Source organism: Thalassophryne amazonica, chromosome 8 (assembly GCF_902500255.1).
Source record: "Thalassophryne amazonica chromosome 8, fThaAma1.1, whole genome shotgun sequence".
NCBI lineage: Eukaryota > Metazoa > Chordata > Actinopteri > Batrachoidiformes > Batrachoididae > Thalassophryne > Thalassophryne amazonica.
The window spans coordinates 6,489,558-6,510,962 of NC_047110.1; the positions used below are offsets into that span (position 1 = coordinate 6,489,558).

Consider the following 21,405-nt stretch of genomic DNA (forward strand, 5'->3'; position numbering starts at 1 on the left):
GCTGTAGTGTGTGAAAACTTGGTCAAGAACTACAGGAAACGTCTGACCTCTGTAATGGCAGACAAATGTTTCTGTACCAATTGTTAAGCTCTGTTTTTCTAGGGGGTCAAATACTTATTTCATGCAATAAAATGCAAATTAATTATTTAAAAATCATACAATGTGATTTTCTGGATTTTTTTAAGATTCTGTCTCTCACAGTTGAAGTGTACCTACAATAAATATTACAGACCTCTCCATTCTTTGTAGGTGGGAAAACCTGCAAAACTGACAGGGGGTCAAATACTTATTTTCCCCACTGTGTGTGTGTGATATATATATATATATATATATATATATATATATACACGCACGCACGCACACACATATGTGTGTATGTATGTATATATTTATACATACATTTCATTTCATTTCCATTTATTTGTACAAGGACAGCATACAATTGCATTATGCTCATCAAGCAGAGATGTTTGTACCAGATTGTAGCCGCAACAGCTAATTTCCATCTGTAGTCCTTGAGGGTCAGGGGGATACACATAGGGCTATTAAATATACTCAACAAAAATATAAATGCAACACTTTTGGTTTTGCTCCCATTTTGTATGAGATGAACTCAAAGATCTAAAACTTTTTCCACATACACAATATCACCATTTCCCTCAAATATTGTTCACAAACCAGTCTAAATCTGTGATAGTGAGCACTTCTCCTTTGCTGAGATAATCCATCCCACCTCACAGGTGTGCCATATCAAGATGCTGATTAGACACCATGATTAGTGCACAGGTGTGCCTTAGACTGTCCACAATAAAAGGCCACTCTGAAAGGTGCAGTTTTATCACACAGCACAATGCCACAGATGTCGCAAGATTTGAGGGAGCGTGCAATTGGCATGCTGACAGCAGGAATGTCAACCAGAGCTGCTGCTCGTGTATTGAATGTTCATTTCTCTACCATAAGTCGTCTCCAAAAGCGTTTCAGAGAATTTGGCAGTACATCCAACCAGCCTCACAACCGCAGACCACGTGTAAGCACACCAGCCCAGGACCTCCACATCCAGCATGTTCACCTCCAAGATCGTCTGAGACCAGCCACTTGGACAGCTGCTGAAACAATCGGTTTACATAACCAAAGAACTTCTGCACAAACTGTCAGAAACCGTCTCAGGGAAGCTCATCTGCATGCTTGTCGTCTTCATCGGGGTCTCGACCTGACTCCAGTTCGTCGTCGTAACCAACTTGAGTGGGCAAATGCTCACATTCGCTGGTGTTTGGCACGTTGGAGAGGTGTTCTCTTCACGGATGATGCAAAGGAGATGTGTTGCACTGCATGAGGCAAATGGTGTTCACACCAGATACTGACTGGTATCCCCCCCCCCCCCATGAAACAAAACTGCACCTTTCAGAGTGGCCTTTTATTGTGGGCAGTCTAAGGCACACCTGTGCACTAATCATGGTGACTAATCAGCATCTTGATATGGCACACCTGTGAGGTGGGATGGATTATCTCAGCAAAGGAGAAGTGCTCACTATCACAGATTTCGACTGGTTTGTGAACAATATTTGAGGGAAATGGTGATATTGTGTATGTAGAAAAAGTTTTAGATCTTTGAGTTCATCTCATACAAAATGGGAGCAAAACCAAAAGTGTTGCGTTTATATTTTTGTTGAGTGTACATCACAAACAAACCTACAAAATATATAATACTAAATTCATAAAATATATAATATAAATAATATAATATATAATAAAATAAAATAATATATAAATTCACTCTTACGTCATTCATTTCTAAAATACTGTGCCATATCAAAACATTTAAAACAACCATTCATAATTCATCCCTGTCACTCATAACATGCAGCATCAAAACATCAAAATTGTCAAGACATTCATAAATTCATCTAAACCTCTCAATTACTGTACAATACCAAAACACTTGTAAAAGATATTCACCCTTCATGCAGTTCATCTCTCAATTTCTATATAGAATCAGAATACTTATTACACATGTTCAGTGTTACCTTTAACAGTGCTATATATTTAGTGCCTACATCTTTGGTTTTGAAGAAGCCATGATTTTACCTTTACAGAAAATGTCTTAAAGTCTGGTTGTGTTTTTATTTCTGCAAATGCAGTCTTACATATGGGAATGGTACACTGCCTCCGAGTGGTTGCTCTTGTTTACCCTTGTTGTTGTATCAGAGGACAGGTGAATGAAGTTCTTGAGAGGTACACACACACACAGACAGAGATTTTGTCATGGAAAGCAACGTGGAGTGCCAGAGGACAAGCCCAGCTCTCCACAATTTCTCTTATACTCACTCGACTGATAAGCACTGAAAGCCGAGATAGGCATGTCCCAACTTGTCCTCTAACAATCCGAAACGGAGGTGTTCCTTTGTCTCGCTTCATCAGCGAATCGGTTGTGACGTGCGAAGCCTCCGCGCGGCTTTCCATGACAAAATCTCTTGTTAAAAGTGAAATCTGCCGGAAAATGGCTCATGTCCAGCTCTTGTGATAACCAGAGAAATTGCACACGACGGTCCCGGCTCCACACAGCGATCCGTTTAGAAATGATGTGGTGGTTTCTGCCTCTCGATGGCGGCTCGGAGCGCAGCGCACCGTGCACCATTGTGGGCCGTCCTTAAAGCTGTAGTAACACTCCTTATTCTCTGTGAAGCCCGTAAAATTTTCAACAAAAGCCAGATCAATTTTCGAATGGTTTCCAGCTGCCTGTCTCTAACAGTTTCTGAAAAAATTCTGATGGAAAAAAAGCCCAAATCATTCCGCCATTTCCTCGCAATGAAACAACGACAAGAGGGGTGGACCAGTGCTCACTCAAAGCCTGCCCACAGGCGAATGACGCAACCAACAGGCGTGAAAAAACTCATGCATGCGCATGAAGGTTCAAGCTTGGCTGACGTAAAAACATATGAATCAAATCCATATATTTTTTGAAAAAAATAAAGAGGTACGATACTTTTCTAACAGACCTCATATATATATATATATATATATATATATATATATATATATATATATATATATATATATATATATATTACACACACACATATATATGTGTGTGTGTGTGTGTGTCAGTTACATTAGCAGGTGGACACAGCGGAGCCGGCGGATACTCACTCTTTGGGGAAGGGGATGGGCTGCAGCAGGCTGGCCAGAGCAGGTCTCCAGTCATCGTAATCAGAGCTGAGGGAGACAGACAGCCGTTAGAACATAGTGAAGGGCGTGGCCGCGGAAAGCCAACCAGCACAACCAAGAAGAAGATGCGCAGCCTGAAACATGAGCAGTGTTGGGGTGACGCAGACCTCGTGAAGATCCCCTGAGAGCTGGAAGAACATCACATGACACTGAGTTCAGAAACACCGCCTTTGTTCAAACAAGTTACATCGACCTGATTCAAATTGGGAATTAGTCACGTATTAGGAACGTAAAATGTACAGTACACACTTTCATGCTGGTACCAACATTAGACTGGTACTCTGCAGGCGGTTCAGGAGCCCCAGGACATGCCTGCTGAGCTTAAAACTTTGGTTCTGGGTATGACTACTGAAGGCCACCTGTCTGTGTCCTTAGGTAAGACAATTCATCTGGACAGATCAGTCCACATCAATGTGTAATGACTTTTTCAGTTCTGCAGGGGGCTCCATTCTCTTGAACCTGCCCCAATCAGTTAACAAGCAAACTGGATCAGGGTCTGTCGGTGATTCTTGTCACCGATTTGTTTCCCAGTGTAATCTTTACGTGCCTTAACTAAAGCACTCCTTCTGCTGAATCACCTCTAAATTATTTACACATTATTCACTTTGCGTGTTTTTAGGAATCCGCTAGCTTAGCGTAGCTACTAGCTCTTAGCCGATTTAGCATGGCGGCTTCTCCTGTCTCTCCCGCACTTTTCTGCTCTGGGTGTGAAATGTTTAGTTATTCCTCGGCCTCCTTTAGCAGTAATGGTACTTGTAATAAGTGTAGCTTATTCGTAGCTTTGGAGGCCAGGCTGGGCGAATTGGAGACTCGGCTCCGCACCGTGGAAAATTCTACAGCTAGCCAGGCCCCTGTAGTCGGTGCGGACCAAGGTAGCTTAGCCGCCGTTAGTTCCCCCCTGGCAGATCCCGAGCAGCCGGGAAAGCAGGCTGACTGGGTGACTGTGAGGAGGAAGCGTAGCCCTAAACAGAAGCCCCGTGTACACCGTCAACCCGTTCACATCTCTAACCGTTTTTCCCCACTCGACGACACACCCGCCGAGGATCAAACTCTGGTTATTGGCGACTCTGTTTTGAGAAATGTGAAGTTAGCGACACCAGCAACCATAGTCAATTGTCTTCCGGGGGCCAGAGCAGGCGACATTGAAGGAAATTTGAAACTGCTGGTTAAGGCTAAGCGTAAATTTGGTAAGATTGTAATTCACGTCGGCAGTAATGACACCCGGTTACGCCAATCGGAGGTCACTAAAATTAACATTAAATCGGTGTGTAACTTTGCAAAAACAATGTCGGACTCTGTAGTTTTCTCTGGGCCCCTCCCCAATCAGACCGGGAGTGACATGTTTAGCCGCATGTTCTCCTTGAATTGCTGGCTGTCTGAGTGGTGTCCAAAAAATGAGGTGGGCTTCATAGATAATTGGCAAAGCTTCTGGGGAAAACCTGGTCTTGTTAGGAGAGACGGCATCCATCCCACTTTGGATGGAGCAGCTCTCATTTCTAGAAATCTGGCTAATTTTCTTAAATCCTCCAAACCGTGACTATCCAGGGTTGGGACCAGGAAGCAGCTCTCTGCAGCTTCACTCCCCCTGCCATCCCCTCATTACCCCATCCCCGTAGAGACGGTGCCTGCTCCCAGACTACCAATAACCAGCAAAAATCTATTTAAGCATAAAAATTCAAAAAGAAAAAATAATATAGCACCTTCTACTGCACCACAGACTAAAACAGTTAAATGTGGTCTATTAAACATTAGGTCTCTCTCTTCTAAGTCCCTGTTGGTAAATGATATAATAATTGATCAACATATTGATTTATTCTGCCTAACAGAAACCTGGTTACAGCAGGATGAATATGTTAGTTTAAATGAGTCAACACCCCCGAGTCACACTAACTGTCAGAATGCTCGTAGCACGGGCCGGGGCGGTGGATTAGCAGCAATCTTCCATTCCAGCTTATTAATTAATCAAAAACCCAGACAGAGCTTTAATTCATTTGAAAGCTTGTCTCTTAGTCTTGTCCATCCAAATTGGAAGTCCCAAAAACCAGTTTTATTTGTTATTATCTATCGTCCACCTGGTCGTTACTGTGAGTTTCTCTGTGAATTTTCAGACCTTTTGTCTGACTTAGTGCTTAGCTCAGATAAGATAATTATAGTGGGCGATTTTAACATCCACACAGATGCTGAGAATGACAGCCTCAACACTGCATTTAATCTATTATTAGACTCTATTGGCTTTGCTCAAAAAGTAAATGAGTCCACCCACCACTTTAATCATATCTTAGATCTTGTTCTGACTTATGGTATGGAAATAGAAGACTTAACAGTATTCCCTGAAAACTCCCTTCTGTCTGATCATTTTTTAATAACATTTACATTTACTCTGATGGACTACCCAGCAGTAGGGAATAAGTTTCATTACACTAGAAGTCTTTCAGAAAGCGCTGTAACTAGGTTTAAGGATATGATTCCTTCTTTATGTTCTCTAATGCCATATAACAACACAGTGCAGAATAGCTACCTAAACTCTGTAAGGGAGATAGAGTATCTCGTCAATAGTTTTACATCCTCATTGAAGACAGCTTTGGATGCTGTAGCTCCTCTGAAAAAGAGAGCTTTAAATCAGAAGTGTCTGACTCCATGGTATAACTCTCAAACTCGTAGCTTAAAGCAGATAACCCGTAAATTGGAGAGGAAATGGCGTCTCACTAATTTAGAAGATCTTCACTTAGCCTGGAAAAAGAGTCTGTTGCTCTATAAAAAAGCCCTCCGTAAAGCTAGGACATCTTTCTACTCATCACTAATTGAAGAAAATAAGAACAACCCCAGGTTTCTTTTCAGCACTGTAGCCAGGCTGACAAAGACTCAGAGCTCTATTGAGCTGAGTATTCCATTAACTTTAACTAGTAATGAGTTCATGACTTTCTTTGCTAACAAAATTTTAACTATTAGAGAAAAAATTACTCATAACCATCCCAAAGACGTATCATTATCTTTGGCTGCTTTCAGTGATGCCGGTATTTGGTTAGACTCTTTCTCTCCGATTGTTCTGTCTGAGTTATTTTCATTAGTTACTTCATCCAAACCATCAACATGTTTATTAGACCCCATTCCTACCAGGCTGCTCAAGGAAGCCCTACCATTATTTAATGCTTCGATCTTAAATATGATCAATCTATCTTTGTTAGTTGGCTATGTACCACAGGCTTTTAAGGTGGCAGTAATTAAACCATTACTTAAAAAGCCATCACTTGACCCAGCTATCTTAGCTAATTATAGGCCAATCTCCAACCTTCCTTTTCTCTCAAAAATTCTTGAAAGGGTAGTTGTAAAACAGCTAACTGATCATCTGCAGAGGAATGGTCTATTTGAAGAGTTTCAGTCAGGTTTTAGAATTCATCATAGTACAGAAACAGCATTAGTGAAGGTTACAAATGATCTTCTTATGACCTCGGACAGTGGACTCATCTCTGTGCTTGTTCTGTTAGACCTCAGTGCTGCTTTTGATACTGTTGACCATAAAATTTTATTACAGAGATTAGAGCATGCCATAGGTATTAAAGGCACTGCGCTGCGGTGGTTTGAATCATATTTGTCTAATAGATTACAATTTGTTCATGTAAATGGGGAATCTTCTTCACAGACTAAAGTTAATTATGGAGTTCCACAAGGTTCTGTGCTAGGACCAATTTTATTCACTTTATATATGCTTCCCTTAGGCAGTATTATTAGACGGTATTGCTTAAATTTTCATTGTTACGCAGATGATACCCAGCTTTATCTATCCATGAAGCCAGACGACACACACCAATTAGCTAAACTGCAGGATTGTCTTACAGACATAAAGACATGGATGACCTCTAATTTCCTGCTTTTAAACTCAGATAAAACTGAAGTTATTGTACTTGGCCCCACAAATCTTAGAAACATGGTGTCTAACCAGATTCTTACTCTGGATGGCATTACCCTGACCTCTAGTAATACTGTGAGAAATCTTGGAGTCATTTTTGATCAGGATATGTCATTCAAAGCGCATATTAAACAAATATGTAGGACTGCTTTTTTGCATTTACGCAATATCTCTAAAATCAGAAAGGTCTTGTCTCAGAGTGATGCTGAAAAACTAATTCATGCATTTATTTCCTCTAGGCTGGACTATTGTAATTCATTATTATCAGGTTGTCCTAAAAGTTCCCTAAAAAGCCTTCAGTTAATTCAAAATGCTGCAGCTAGAGTGCTGACGGGGACTAGAAGGAGAGAGCATATCTCACCCATATTGGCCTCTCTTCATTGGCTTCCTGTTAATTCTAGAATAGAATTTAAAATTCTTCTTCTTACTTATAAGGTTTTGAATAATCAGGTCCCTTCTTATCTTAGGGACCTCGTAGTACCATATCACCCCAATAGAGCGCTTCGCTCTCAGACTGCAGGCTTACTTGTAGTTCCTAGGGTTTGTAAGAGTAGAATGGGAGGCAGAGCCTTCAGCTTTCAGGCTCCTCTCCTGTGGAACCAGCTCCCAATTCAGATCAGGGAGACAGACACCCTCTCTACTTTTAAGATTAGGCTTAAAACTTTCCTTTTTGCTAAAGCTTATAGTTAGGGCTGGATCAGGTGACCCTGAACCATCCCTTAGTTATGCTGCTATAGACGTAGACTGCTGGGGGGTTCCCATGATGCACTGTTTCTTTCTCTTTTTGCTCTGTATGCACCACTCTGCATTTAATCATTAGTGATCGATCTCTGCTCCCCTCCACAGCATGTCTTTTTCCTGGTTCTCTCCCTCAGCCCCAACCAGTCCCAGCAGAAGACTGCCCCTCCCTGAGCCTGGTTCTGCTGGAGGTTTCTTCCTGTTAAAAGGGAGTTTTTCCTTCCCACTGTAGCCAAGTGCTTGCTCACAGGGGGTCGTTTTGACCGTTGGGGTTTTACATCATTATTGTATGGCCTTGCCTTACAATATAAAGCGCCTTGGGGCAACTGTTTGTTGTGATTTGGCGCTATATAAAAAAAAAATTGATTGATTGATTGATTCTCCTGACTGAATGTAAACTCCTTTTTAGGATTTGGGGACTACACTGACAAGCCACCATATCAATAAAAAAAACTTTTCCACTATGTGGGAGCGACTTCATTGCTGCCTTCCTACAGATGACAGCACACATTATGAAGGGGATGGGCGAAAGCCATCTGGATCTTCATCATCCTGGAAAAGAAGAAACCACCAAGGTTCCTTCCTCTTTAGGGTGATATTCGCCCAGGTCCTACTAACTTGACATGAACATCTAGAACATCCTTTCTATCAACAGGGGAGGCCGTCTTCTGTGGAGGGAGCTCAGAACGCTCTATATTACAGCGGCAGAGCTCTCCCAGGTGTGCAGACCTGGAAGAGGATGGATCTCAGTGGGTAGCTACAGCTATACTTCGGGGCTCACCACTTCAATGGTTGGTATACTGAGACAGAGGCAGGTGACTACTGGGCTCAGACTTATTGTCAGGTCCATAATTAGTTGCCTGGACAGGATGCCGGCTGGTGCCCACTCACAGGCAGGTGGAGGACTGGGACCATGCAGGTGAAGCGTCTTGTCCGAGGACACAGAGAGGTAGCATGACCAGAAATTAGGGTTGCAAATTTACAGGAACTTTTAATGGGAAGTTATTCTCAGAAATTTTGGAAAGACTGACCATTTTCCAATATTCCAAGTTGGTAACTTTCCATGGAAATGATTAGTAATTTATTTAACAAAGTGTACAAATATAAACACTTTGTTTTGTCATTCGAAGACATACACACAAACACTTCTAATACAAATTTTAAAAAATTACATTTTCAACTTTAATCAATGCCCCATCCCCCACAATTTGACATTCCAAATGTCAAATTAAAGCATTTTCTCTCAAGCTTGCCAAGGTTTCCGCACTGTAATCTTTGGCCTAGTGTGACTTCAATAGTTCAGCTGTCGTGTGCAGCGTTTGAAAAATGATCGGTGCACATGATTGAGGAATGCACAGCACACGGTACAAATTCAACTGAATTTGTATTAAATCTGGTTGTTTTTACTGAGAACATTGTGCCAGAATTTCATTAATCACATTTGCAGATCAGTAGATTTTAAAAATTTCCAGTTAGAAGTTGGAAAATTACCAGAATTTTGGAACTCTTCGAAACTCAGGTCTACATAGTGGTCTAATTCCATGTCCCACTGAACTCCACTGTTCTACAAGTAATTCATTCAGTTTCATGAAAAAAAATTACCATTTAGGAATTCCAGCCTTTTGTATACACAGTGCTTCTAGAGCCCAAAGGTAATGGGACAAACTAAATATAAGGATTATTGTTCATACAAATCATTACTTTTACAGCCAACAAGTCAGGGGATACATGAGCATGAACACGAGGGAAGCTAACAAGACAACCACGACAGCTGTGAGGGCGTTATAGGCTTCTGTGGCTGTGATCGGATAAACTGTGCACAGTACAGCTCTTATCTGTTGCATCAGCACTTATAAAGGTTCCTGTTTTAGTGGAACAGAAAATAATTTTCTAATGAAGAAGACATGACGTTTCAGATGCAGTTCATCAGAAAACACGCAGCCAGTGGATAACTGCTAATTCACTAAAAGTTAACTTTCATAAAGTTAAACCGATAAACCCCTAAAAAAAAATTGCGGAAGTTACAGATAAAAGCTAAACCAGCTACTGACACAACAGCAAGTCAGCGGTTCTGTCTCAGATCAGCCTTCTCTCAGCAGAAGAGACCTGGTGACCAGAGAGAAAGGAGGAAGAAATAAAGACAATTTATCTTCACACCATACAGACCTGCTCGTGTATCACTGGAGTCTTGCACAGGCACACAGTTTGACTTATGGTTATAATTTTAAACACACTAATTCCGGACAAGTTATTGAAATTAACATCACGTCTGTCGTTTTACAAAGTGAAAATATCAGCTGTATGTTTTAGTTTTAAACTAATGCACTGTTTTTGAAGGTTTTAGCGTTTAGACACACAAGCCTTTAGTTTCCTGATGTCAGTGGTTGGTAGGTATAACCATATACTGAAACGTGTGGTGGGTTTTACAAATTAATCTGTACTTGTAAATATGTAAATTTTTTCATTTGTAAAAAAAAAGAAAAAAAAAAAGCAATTTGAAAACTGAAAATTTTGTTTAAGTCCTTCATCACTTTTAGCAAATGTGTGGGAAATGCTGTTCACACTGCCATCTACTGGCCAGTAGATGGCAGATATAATCTCTCTACATAGTCCTGGGTCTTCCCCGGGGTCTCCTCTCACATGGACGTGCATGGAACACCTGCCTGGGGAGGCGCCAGAAGGCATCATTACCAGATGATGTCTGTTGTCATTATGATTTAAACAGAGTAAACACTTTTGTGTGACAATAAATGGCTTCACACAACCACAAACCTTTATCCTTCATCTTCAACCACTTATACGGGATCGGGTCACGGGGCAACAACTCCAGCACTTGGGACACATTCACCACCTCTGACTAGGGGATCCCAAGGCGTTACCAGACCAGTGTGGAGACATGAGTGTTCCCCGGGGTCTCCTCCCAGATGGACGTATCTGGAACACATTCCTAGGGAGGCAATCAGGGGTATCCTTACCAGATGCCCGAACCACATCAGCTGGATCATTTCCACATGAAGAAGCAGAGGCTCTACTCCGAGCTCCCCACAGATGACCGAGCTTCTCACCTTATTTCTAAGGAAGACACCAGCCACCCTCTTAAGGAAGCCCATTTCGGCTGCTTTTTTTTGGTCATGATCCAATCCTCATGACCATAGGTGAGTGTAGGAACGAATACTGACCAGTAGATCGAGAGCTTCACCTTTTGGCTCAGCTCCCTTTTCGTCACAACAGTGGGATAGAGCGAATGCAATAACGTCCCTACTGCACCAATTCTCCGGCCAATCTCACGCTCCATTGTCCCTTCATTCGTGAACAAGACCCCGAGATACTTGAACTCCTTCATTTGGGGCGAGACGGAGTAGGCAATCCATTGGTGAGAACCATGGCCTCAGATTTAGAGGTGCTGATCCTCATCCTCATCCCATCCTCTTCACACTCGGGTGTGAACTGATCCAGTGAGTGTTGGAGATCACAGGCTAATAAAGCCAACAGGACCACATCATCTGCAAAAAGCAGTGATGAGACCCTGAGACCACCAAACTGGAAACCCTCCTCTGCCCAACTATGCTTCGATATCCTGTCCATGACTATCACAAACAGGATTGGTGACAAGGTGCCGCCACCAGAAACGAGTCCAACTTACTGCCGAGCATCTGAACACAGCTCTCGCTTTGTGAGCACAGAGATTGGATGGCCCTGAGAAGGGACCCGCCTCACTCCATACTCCCGCAGCACCTCCTACAGTATCTCCCGGGGTACCGGATCATACGCCTTCTCCAAGTCCACAAAACACATGTAGACTGGATGGGCATAGTCCCAGGTGCCCTCCAGTTGGCTGAAGAGGAACCCGCATTGTTCCTCTTCAATCAGAGGTTTGACTATCAGCCGGACCCTCCTTTCCAACACCCTGGAGTAGACTTTACCAGGGAGGCTGAGTAGTGTGATGCCCCTGTAGTTCGCACATACACTCTGGTCCCCCTGTTTTAAATATGGGGACCACCACCGGAGTTTGCCACTCCTTAGGCACTGTCCCAGACCTGGGAGGGCCTCTGATGTTGCGCCACTGAAGCAAACTGTACTGTGCATGTTGTCATGGAACAAAGAGACTACTGCAAGGAGTTCTGGGGGCAGCCAATCTTCTGCAGGAGCCTGAAAAGTCCGCTTTGACTGACCAAGTTGAAAGCCTTGGTCAGGTCATGAAGGTGATGTAGAGTGGCATTTGCTTCTCCTCCAGCTGGTGTACTGAAAAGATCACGTCCACGGTAGACCTCCCCGCTCGAGAGCCGCACTGGGATCCTGGGTAAACATGCAAGGCCAAGGTCTGTAGGCGTGCTTAGGCAACACAGGCCAAAGCCTTCACAATAGTGATGAGAAGGGAGATGCCTCAATAATTACTGCAGACGCTTCTGTCTCCTTTGTTCTTATACAAGGTGATGATGCTCACATCTCACATGTCCCGGGGAATGTGTCCCTGTTCCCAGCCGGGGCAGAATAGATTGTGCAGGTGTTTTTACAGTGCAGGTTTCCCACTCTTTAAGACTTCTGATTGGATGCCGTCACTCCCTGGGGCCTTCTCACTAGCAAGGCAGTCAATGGCTTTTCCAAGCTCTTCCATAGTTAAATGGTTAAAAAATGGTAAATGGACTGCATTTATATAGTGCTTTTCCATCTACATCAGACACTCAAAGCACTTTACAATTATGCCTCACATTCACCCATTCACACAAACACACTCATATACCGATGTCAGGGTGCTGCAGTGCAAGGCGCTCACTACACACCAGTAGCAACTCAGGGATTAAGCGGAATTCCTCCGCACGTCTCTCTCAATGTGCCGAAAAAGTGCTGATGTCCACGTCTTTTCACAGTTCCTGTGCTAGTCAGACGACATCCCGGATAAAACACAGCGTCCAGTTTGGAAATGAACGGCACATTCCACTGTTACAGGAGTTTTTGTCATGGAAAGAGGGGCGGAGGCTTCGCGCGTCGCGGCGGTGCCGCATGGCGCACAACAACGCCGTGATGAAGCCTCATGGGACATGTTCTGGCATGTCCAGGCGCATCCACAATTTATCGGATAATCACTCGATGGAAAAACCACCAACAGCTGTCTGAATGCCATCTCAAAGCCATCCTGTGAGAACAAAATGGAGGTGTTCCTTTGTCTCGCTCCATCAGCAAATCAGTCGTGACGCGCGAAGCCTCCGCTCGGCTTTCCATGACAAAATCTCTTGTTAAAAGTGAAATCTGCCGGAAAATGGCTGATGTCCAGCTCTTGTGATAACCACAGAAAATGCACACCACGGTCTCGGATCCACAGAGCCATCTGTTTAGAAATGATCCGGTGGTTTGTGGCTCTCAATGGTGGCATGGAGCGCGGCGTGCTGAGCGTCCTTAAAGCCGTCCTTAAAGCTGTAGTAACAGTCCTTATTCTCTGTGAAGCCCGTAAAATTTTCACCGAAAGGCAGATAAATTTTTCGAATGGTTTCCAGCTGCCAGTCTCTAACAGTTTCTGAAAACATTCTGATGGAAAAAAAGCCCAAATCATTCCGCCATTTCCTCGCAATGAAACAACGACGAGAGGGGTGGACCACTCCTCACTCAAAGCCTGCTCACAGGCGAATGACACAACCGACAGGTGTGGAAAAACTCACGCATGTGAGGGTTCAAGCTTGTCTGACGCAATCACACGTGATTCAAATCCGTATGGTTTTTGAAAAAAATAATTAGGTCGGATACTTTTCTAATAGACCTCGTATGCACTGATGATGGTGGCTGGGCCTGAAGATGTTGAAAGCCGGAGGGCAAGGATTCTCTCACCGCCAGCTGACGGTGGCTCAGTGCACACAACCAGGGTGTTCTTCACAGCAAAACCGACATCGTGCTGACGGGATTCGTCCAAGGACTTCCGTTGCCAAAAGAAGGTCTAACTTGCTTCCTTGATGGCGCCACTGGAGCATCTTTTAATTTTGACCCCAGTGTAATTCTTCAATTGACCCCAACTTGGCCGCCTATTGAAAGTTCATGTGGTCACTCTGCATTTTTAATGTTTAAGGAGTACGTGTGCTTGCATCACCATTTGAAGGATCCCTCAGTAAATATTCACTTATCTGCTGCAATAAAGGGCCCTAGTGACCTCCCCTTGGTGCCCCCAGTCACCACAGCAAGTTTGGTGTTGATTGAGTAATTACTGTGGCTGTGCATAGCAAACATGCAGACACGCACACGTGCACGCAAACACACATGTCCAGCTTTATATATTAAATTATTTGTCTGACCCTAAAGATTCCAAACATTGTTTGGACGATCTATAACTGAGTTACAGGGTAAAAATAGCAACAATGATGATAAAGGCCAATTTCAGTTTGTGCAGGAGTCAAAAGTTAAGTTTCATCCAATTTTGTTCAAATCTGATGCAAAATGTGGGCTGAGCCAACAGGATTCTAAGAAGGAACAGTTTGCACCATCTGTTTGACCTTTACTTTGGAGACCAAATGTTCAACCAGGTAAAAACAATTCTACCTCTGAATCCCACTTGTTGAACCCATAACTGACCTGTCACCAATTTTGGTGTTTTTTTCATAGATAGATATGAAAAAACAGTCATAGATAGTCCAAACTTTATCTTTTTGTAAATGTTTGGGGTCAGACAAACGATAAATTACAATGTGACTCGAGCATTTTAAAAACTTGACTCCTGTGTAACTCTTTATTGATCCCGCCCTGGCTACTGGTGCCATCCTGGGTGGCAGTAACCAACCTGTCTGTCCCACAGACTTAACAGAGCTGCAGCTGTCCAACATTCAGCCACCGCTTCTTACAACCTGTTGGTAAAAGATCACACTTCATCAGCAGCAGCAGCAGCAGCAGCCAGGTCTCCCATTAAACTGTGTGATGATGAGACATGGTTCAGTTTGTTCACAGCAAGACAAACAAGTGTCGTTATTCTGATTAGTCACTGGCGGGACATCTGGAATCCCTGTGTCTGCTGCGGCCTTTGGCTACCTTCATTATTATATGGTACGTGATTTTGCCAACTTCTGATTGGCCCATTCGCCACTTTCTGAGTTGTACCACATGCCGAGTTGAACGTCGGTGGAGCCGAGTTGACCGCTGGTGGAGCCGAGTACACCTCGCGTGCAGCGTAGTGCCAGCCAATCGAGTGATGCCTTCTATTGATAACGACCAATCAGATAACGCGATACAATGCCTACTTTGGCTGTCAGTTTGTTGACAAGATTCTACATGATGCCTGTGCATTATTTCACAAAGACCATTCCTTATTAAGCCCCTTTCACACGGGCCCGCTTCGAGTTGCGCCGTGTGTCGTCATGATGACACCGTGTACACAATGAAGTAAAAACTAAGAGCACAGAGAAAAAAAAAAAGCTGCCTCCTGCTGCAGCTCCTCGGTCTTCTCTCACAAATGTGTTTAAATACAGTCCTTAAAAGTCCTGCTCACAGACTGATTGCCAGAGACAGGACATGTCCACATTCAGTAAAAAGTCTGGACATCTCCAGTCCACTCACGGACGATTCGTTCGTGCACGCACATGTGAACAATTAAAAGAAAAAAAAAGGCTGCCTGCACTCCTCGCTCTCCGCAAACTCTCTCATCACTGTGTTAAAGAAAGGACATAAGTCCTGCTCACAGACTGATTGCCAGAGACAGGACACGTCCACATTAAGTATAACTCCAGACATCTCCACATTTACTCACACACAGATCGTTCGCGTGCGTGCACACGTGCATCTTGCGGTCAAAGTAGGAAAGATAAACTATAACAGAACTCAGCGCAGACCTGCAGATCAGCACAAGAACAAATATAAACTACAAGATAAATCAGAGTGCACAGTCTGTCTGCAGCGCGCACATGACACAGGCATTCCTGCGTCGTCATGACACCACAGGAAGCTCGAGGCAACCCCGGTGTGAAAGGGGCTTTAGAGATTGTGCTCATGAAATATTTTGGACCCGTGGGTGCAGTATGACAGTAATATACAGAGTTGAAACTTGAGATTGATTTTTCAGTTTTAGTATGTTTGACAACCCCCAATTTTCTTGTTTACCATATAATAAAACAGTTATAGACTTTTGATTTCAGTGTACCCGTGATTATGTGGACCTGGTCAGGATGGGGTTGCCTCGGTGAACCCCATTCTGACGCATAATCAAGGGTAAACTGAAATCAAAAGTCTATAATTGTATACTATCAACTCACTGCCAAGACTACAACTGTATCTACTGTACAGCATCATGTCTGCTGACCTCCTGCATTGTGTAACGGATGAGTGTACCAGACCACGGCAGCCTATAGCTGAGCTCTGGTGATGTACGTAAACACTCACAGCATCTTGAGGATGAGAGCAAAGCAGCTGAGCACACGGTCGGCTTGGGCCGGCAGCTGGATGGACAGCGTGTTGACCGCCGGGCTGACCAGAAGACAGTCGATGAGGTTGGGCTCACTGTTCCCACCCGGTGGGTCAGTATTTCGCTTGGTGTTGGCAGAGTTTCGTTCCAACTCAACTAGAATCTCACTCGACTTGATGGCGGAGGGAGAAGGAGACAGCGGCAGTGAAGGTGTTGGAGAGGAGATGGGAATAGATGGAGCGGGATTTGAAGAGGCCGGAGGAGGCGGCTGAGGAGGAGTGGTGTTGGTAGAGAGGGGCAGGAGGGTGGCAGGAGGTGGTATAGGCGGCTCGGGTCGTAGAAGCCGCAGCGGCATTGGGGGTTTGCGGTCATTCTGCTGCTGGCAGCCATTCCTGATCTCCTTCAGGCTGGGGGAGTTGTCCCGACTGCAGGGAAAGAGAGAATATTTTATTCACGACAGTCAAAGTCTGAGTACCACAGCCTGAGGGAAGAAGAGAGAAAGTCAAGGTGATGGAGTCAGGAGACAACAGGCACCACAGTGATGGTTCCTCAGAGTGCTGAAGGGCTTTGGAAAGAAAATCAGGCAGGATGTGTTCCTCTCAGGGGGCGCCCGAATCTGAGGAGGTGACGCTGTTAACGGCAACAACATGACTCAAACAAAAACAGCCTCAATGTTTCATCTTAAAAAATTAAACGTCTTCATGGCCCCAACAACTGTGCTTTCTCAACAACATTATTATTGTTTTCAATTATTTTCGTTTACCAGATAAAGCCGGAGGTTTTGTTTGCTTGTTTCTGTCTTCTAAGGACATGGCAACCACCCGGACACACAACCAGTCCATCACAACCTAGCTATCCTGCCATCAGGTAAGACATGGGCGTGTCCCTGGCCTTCTCCACTTGCCGACATCCTCAGGACTGAGGACCCTGAATACTGGATCATGATGTCATAGCTGATGTTTACCCACATCATAGCTGATGTGGGTAAACATCAGGTTTCTGGATGTCCATCCATATGAGCTGCCTCACATTTAGACCTGAAAAATCCCTCAGCACCATACCAATCATCACCCCCCAAACACAATACCCTTGGTGCTCTCCTGTAGTTCCTTATTTTTCAGAGAAGAGGTTCCACACGGTTTGCCCGTCCCATTCAGAGTGAGCACTATCACAGTTTTGGAGCCACGACCTCCACAGCAGAGGATCCTTTGGTTTTCAGCCACACTAGCCATCACCCAACCCCAATAAATTATGGAGGTCAAAAAGTCTGGGGTCAAAGATACACGGGGCAGGCAGGCAGTTTACTTCTAAACATGTTTTAGTTGTTTAATTACAAAATTTGCAGTATGGTATATGAATATATTTAAATATATATAATATACAAATAATGAATGTTTATGAGTTCAATCGTACGAATATTTCATGAGGTGAAAGATGGAACGTACCATTCAATGAGGCGCAGCCAAGTTGAATGGTATGCGAGTCAGCAGATGCATTTCTGGAAAACAGCTTATTCTGCATTTCTTGGTGTGTGATGGACATTTTAGGAAAAGCAGAAACATCCTGATGGCTGACAGGCAGCATGAAACAAGCACAGCTACGTCAGATAACGAAGCTTCTGAGCTTTCATTTGAAAATGATGGCTCGGATTTACAGAGGATGTGACACACTTCACTCAAAGTTACAGGACGCTATTTTACTGCTGCCGTGAATGTGCACCTGTCTGCTGTTTTTCAGGCTGTCTGATTACACAGATGTTTTGTTTAGATTTTTCACAGTGACATCGATGAAAACACTTATAAGCATGCACAAAGCTGTGCCTCTAGCAGACAGTCTGTAATAGGCTGCGTTCCTGATGAACGTGCACGCACACTATGTTTTCTCACAATGGCGAGTGGCTGCTGTTTTTACTGTGACTGCATCAAAATTAACAGTTATCATTTCGAGTCGATGAGTCGTCATAACATGACATCACACTTATGGAAACTTATGGCAACTAATCTGTTTCTCCGTTCTTAACGTAAGCAGATAACATTTAATTCATGTGCATGCTGGGACGGTTTCCTCAAAGTTATGTAATCACTGTTGGAATCACTCAGAAATGTTATGATTTCTGATTTCAGTGTGACATGTCCTTAAACATAAAAGAATAGAAAACGGACAGAAAACGGACAGAGGAAATTATGCAACTTCACGTGTGACAGAAGAAGAAGTGATGAGTTTCCTAAGTGTGTGGTAAAAAGAGGTAAAGCTGACCTGTTGATGAACTCCTCGTAACAGGAGTAAATGGCGGCGAGGCACACGGCCACCAGGTTGGGCAGCACGCGTGGATGAGGACACTGTCCGGTCGGGCCGTGCATGCTGCAAAACACAACAGAGCCACTTAAACACCACGGCAATGAACACCGACGGTGGGCTCTGCCCACAGCACGCGGCCCACCCTGCCCAGAGCTCGCAGCGCCATGACATCAAAACACAACTCAGGTCTCACGGCCCCACACACAGTCTCTGGATCACACAGAGTCAGAGCCCATCTGGGGAAATCCTTAAAAAACAAGTCTGTACCAACTTTATTCAATGAGATAAAAAATCTTTTTTAGCTACTTCCTGCAGGCTAATAAAATTTTGGTTTTACACGTCGAACAAGGCGACCATCAACCAAAACACTAATTAGAACACCCAGACTCTAAAGGGCCCGATTCAAATGAAGCTGTGGCACATCTGGAACACCGCTCACAAAATGAACTAGAAGGCACTCGGAGCACGCACACCTCCCTCAGGGACACCTACGTCCAAAAATACAGATTTATGATCAATTCCAAAAATCAAAGCCCTCATTTTACCTCACACACACATCTTCAACCGCTTACTCCAATTAAGGGTCTGTCCCAGCAGTCAGAGGGTGTGAGGCGGGTTCACCCTGGGCAGGATGCCAGTCTGTCACAGGGTCACATACACACAAACACACACATTCACACCTACGGACAATTTAAAGTTTCCAGTCTATCTAACCTGAATGTTTTTGGATGTGGGAGGAAGCCGGAGCAGCTGGAGAGAACCCACACAGACACGGGGAGAACATGCAAACTCCAAACAGAAAGGACCAGGTGGGACTCGATCCCATGACCTTCTTGCTGTGAGGCAACAGTGCTAACCACTGATCCACCGTGCTGCCCAAATCACTTATTTTCTCAGGCATTATCCATCTGCTCACAAACATCTCATCAACATCCTCTCACAACTTTTTGAGTTAAACGCAGACATGGGGTCAAATACTTTGCATTGTATTTAAATACAAATACTTTAGATTTTTGAATTCCAAATACAAATACTTTGTACTTTTTCAAGTACAAATACTATATTTTGAGTATTTCAAATACAAATACTTTCTATGAACTATAAACAACAAATCAACACAAAAACTGATAAACCGGTGACAATTTATTGTGAAAATAGCATGACCAAATACTATTGATAAGTAAATACTTTGAATTCAAAATCAGAAAATACAAATACTCCGAAAAATGTATTTAAGTATTTTCAAATACAAATACTTTTGTATTTGGCCCCATGTCTGGTTAAATGTTGCTTTGTGCTAAACATTCTTCTGGATCTCAGTGCCTGAATATTTTCCAAATCACCTCCAAAAGCGAATCACATATTTCCTGAAACATTTTTGATCTGCTCACCAAATTTCATTGAAATCTCCTGCAAACAGACAACTGCAGGTGAAAAACAGAACCTCCTTGGAAGAGGATTAAAAAAAACAACAAGAAGCAGCTGAAATTTGCGATGTACTGTTTGGTGAAAACTGTCAAAAGCTCAGAGACGTGTGACTGGATAATTCCCAGTCAGGTGTCTGGAATCAACGTGTTTAACACAAACAATGGAAAAATAACTAACTTCATGCAAATCCACCTGTAGACAGAAAAGTTGCACCGATGTAAATTATACTGTAGACTCACTTCATCACTGTAGAATCTGATGGTCACCAAACACACACTGAATTACCAAAAATGCAAATATAACAAATAGCAGGTAAACGAGAAAATAGTTTCTAAATCACCTGAACACTTTATGACAGTTTGATAGATGTGTAATAAAATTAGGAATTTCTTGTTGTTTATGGACCTATTACTTCTTACAGAAGTATTTTCTTTTATTGTTGTTTATGCACCAATGACACCAGATCAAATTCCTTGTGAGAGCTTACTTAGCAATAAATTCAATTCTGATTCTGATTAGCTAACACAATGCCTGTGGGGATCCACGGGCTGTAGATTGGGTCATGTTTATATAATAGGCAGCTGACATTTTTCAAGGGCGGTAATAAATTATGCGAAGTTTCTAAAATGAGTGTGAGTCCAGAATGTTTTTAGAACCTTAGATCTCAACAGCCTTTAGAAGAAGAACTCAACCCTTTTATTTCCTGTTTATTACATCATTTTTAAATGTTAATTTACTGTCTTAATGTATTTATAAATTGTTTAGGTTTTTGTTATCATCATACACACTATTACTATTATTATTGTTGTTGTTGTATTATAAGTATCATTATTATTTTATTTTTACTTCTATTTTGTCATTTGATTTTTTAATGGTCCACAATGGAAATAAGTTGTTCAGTGTCCATTGTTGTTAGCCAATATCTGTAGTTTACCCAAAAATATTAGTCCTACCAATGTTCTGTTTTAGCAGCGTTCATCCTTGACCCAAAATGCATAAGCATACCAAACAGCAAACCACAGTCTGTCCATGATCAAAGTTATATGCGCGCACACATGCAGAGCTTTTTGTCTTTTCTACATTCTGCCACAAGCAGATGCTTCTATTTTTACACACCCACAAACAGAGATGGTGGTGGAAGACATCAAACACACTACAGTTCTCACTCATGGTAACGGTAATATGACACTTAACTAAACTGAGTAAACCAATTGAACTACAAAAACACAACATTAATAACACCAACAACACTGTTAAACTAACATGAACCACACTGACAACATTTCAAACCCCAAAATCCCAAATTCCCATGGTGCACTGCAGGACAATGTCCATTGTTCACTGCTGTTAGCAAATATCGCTAATTTCTCCAAAAATATTAGTTCAATCACCTTTCCATTTTCACAGCGCTCATCCTTGACCCAAAATGCATGAGCAT

At 43.0% G+C, this 21,405-nt stretch overlaps 1 protein-coding gene across 1 annotated transcript in view; it reads right to left on the minus strand.

Moving 5' to 3' along the window:
- cmip (c-Maf inducing protein) overlaps positions 1–21,405 on the minus strand; it is a 132,574-nt gene that overhangs the window by 35,175 nt on the left and 75,994 nt on the right. The window contains exons 9-11 of the mRNA XM_034175706.1: positions 18,498–18,602; positions 16,220–16,666; positions 3,148–3,213 (exon numbers count right to left, since the gene is read on the minus strand). Coding sequence (XP_034031597.1) covers positions 3,148–3,213; positions 16,220–16,666; positions 18,498–18,602 — 618 coding nt within the window. The remainder of the gene's footprint in view (positions 1–3,147; positions 3,214–16,219; positions 16,667–18,497; positions 18,603–21,405) is intronic.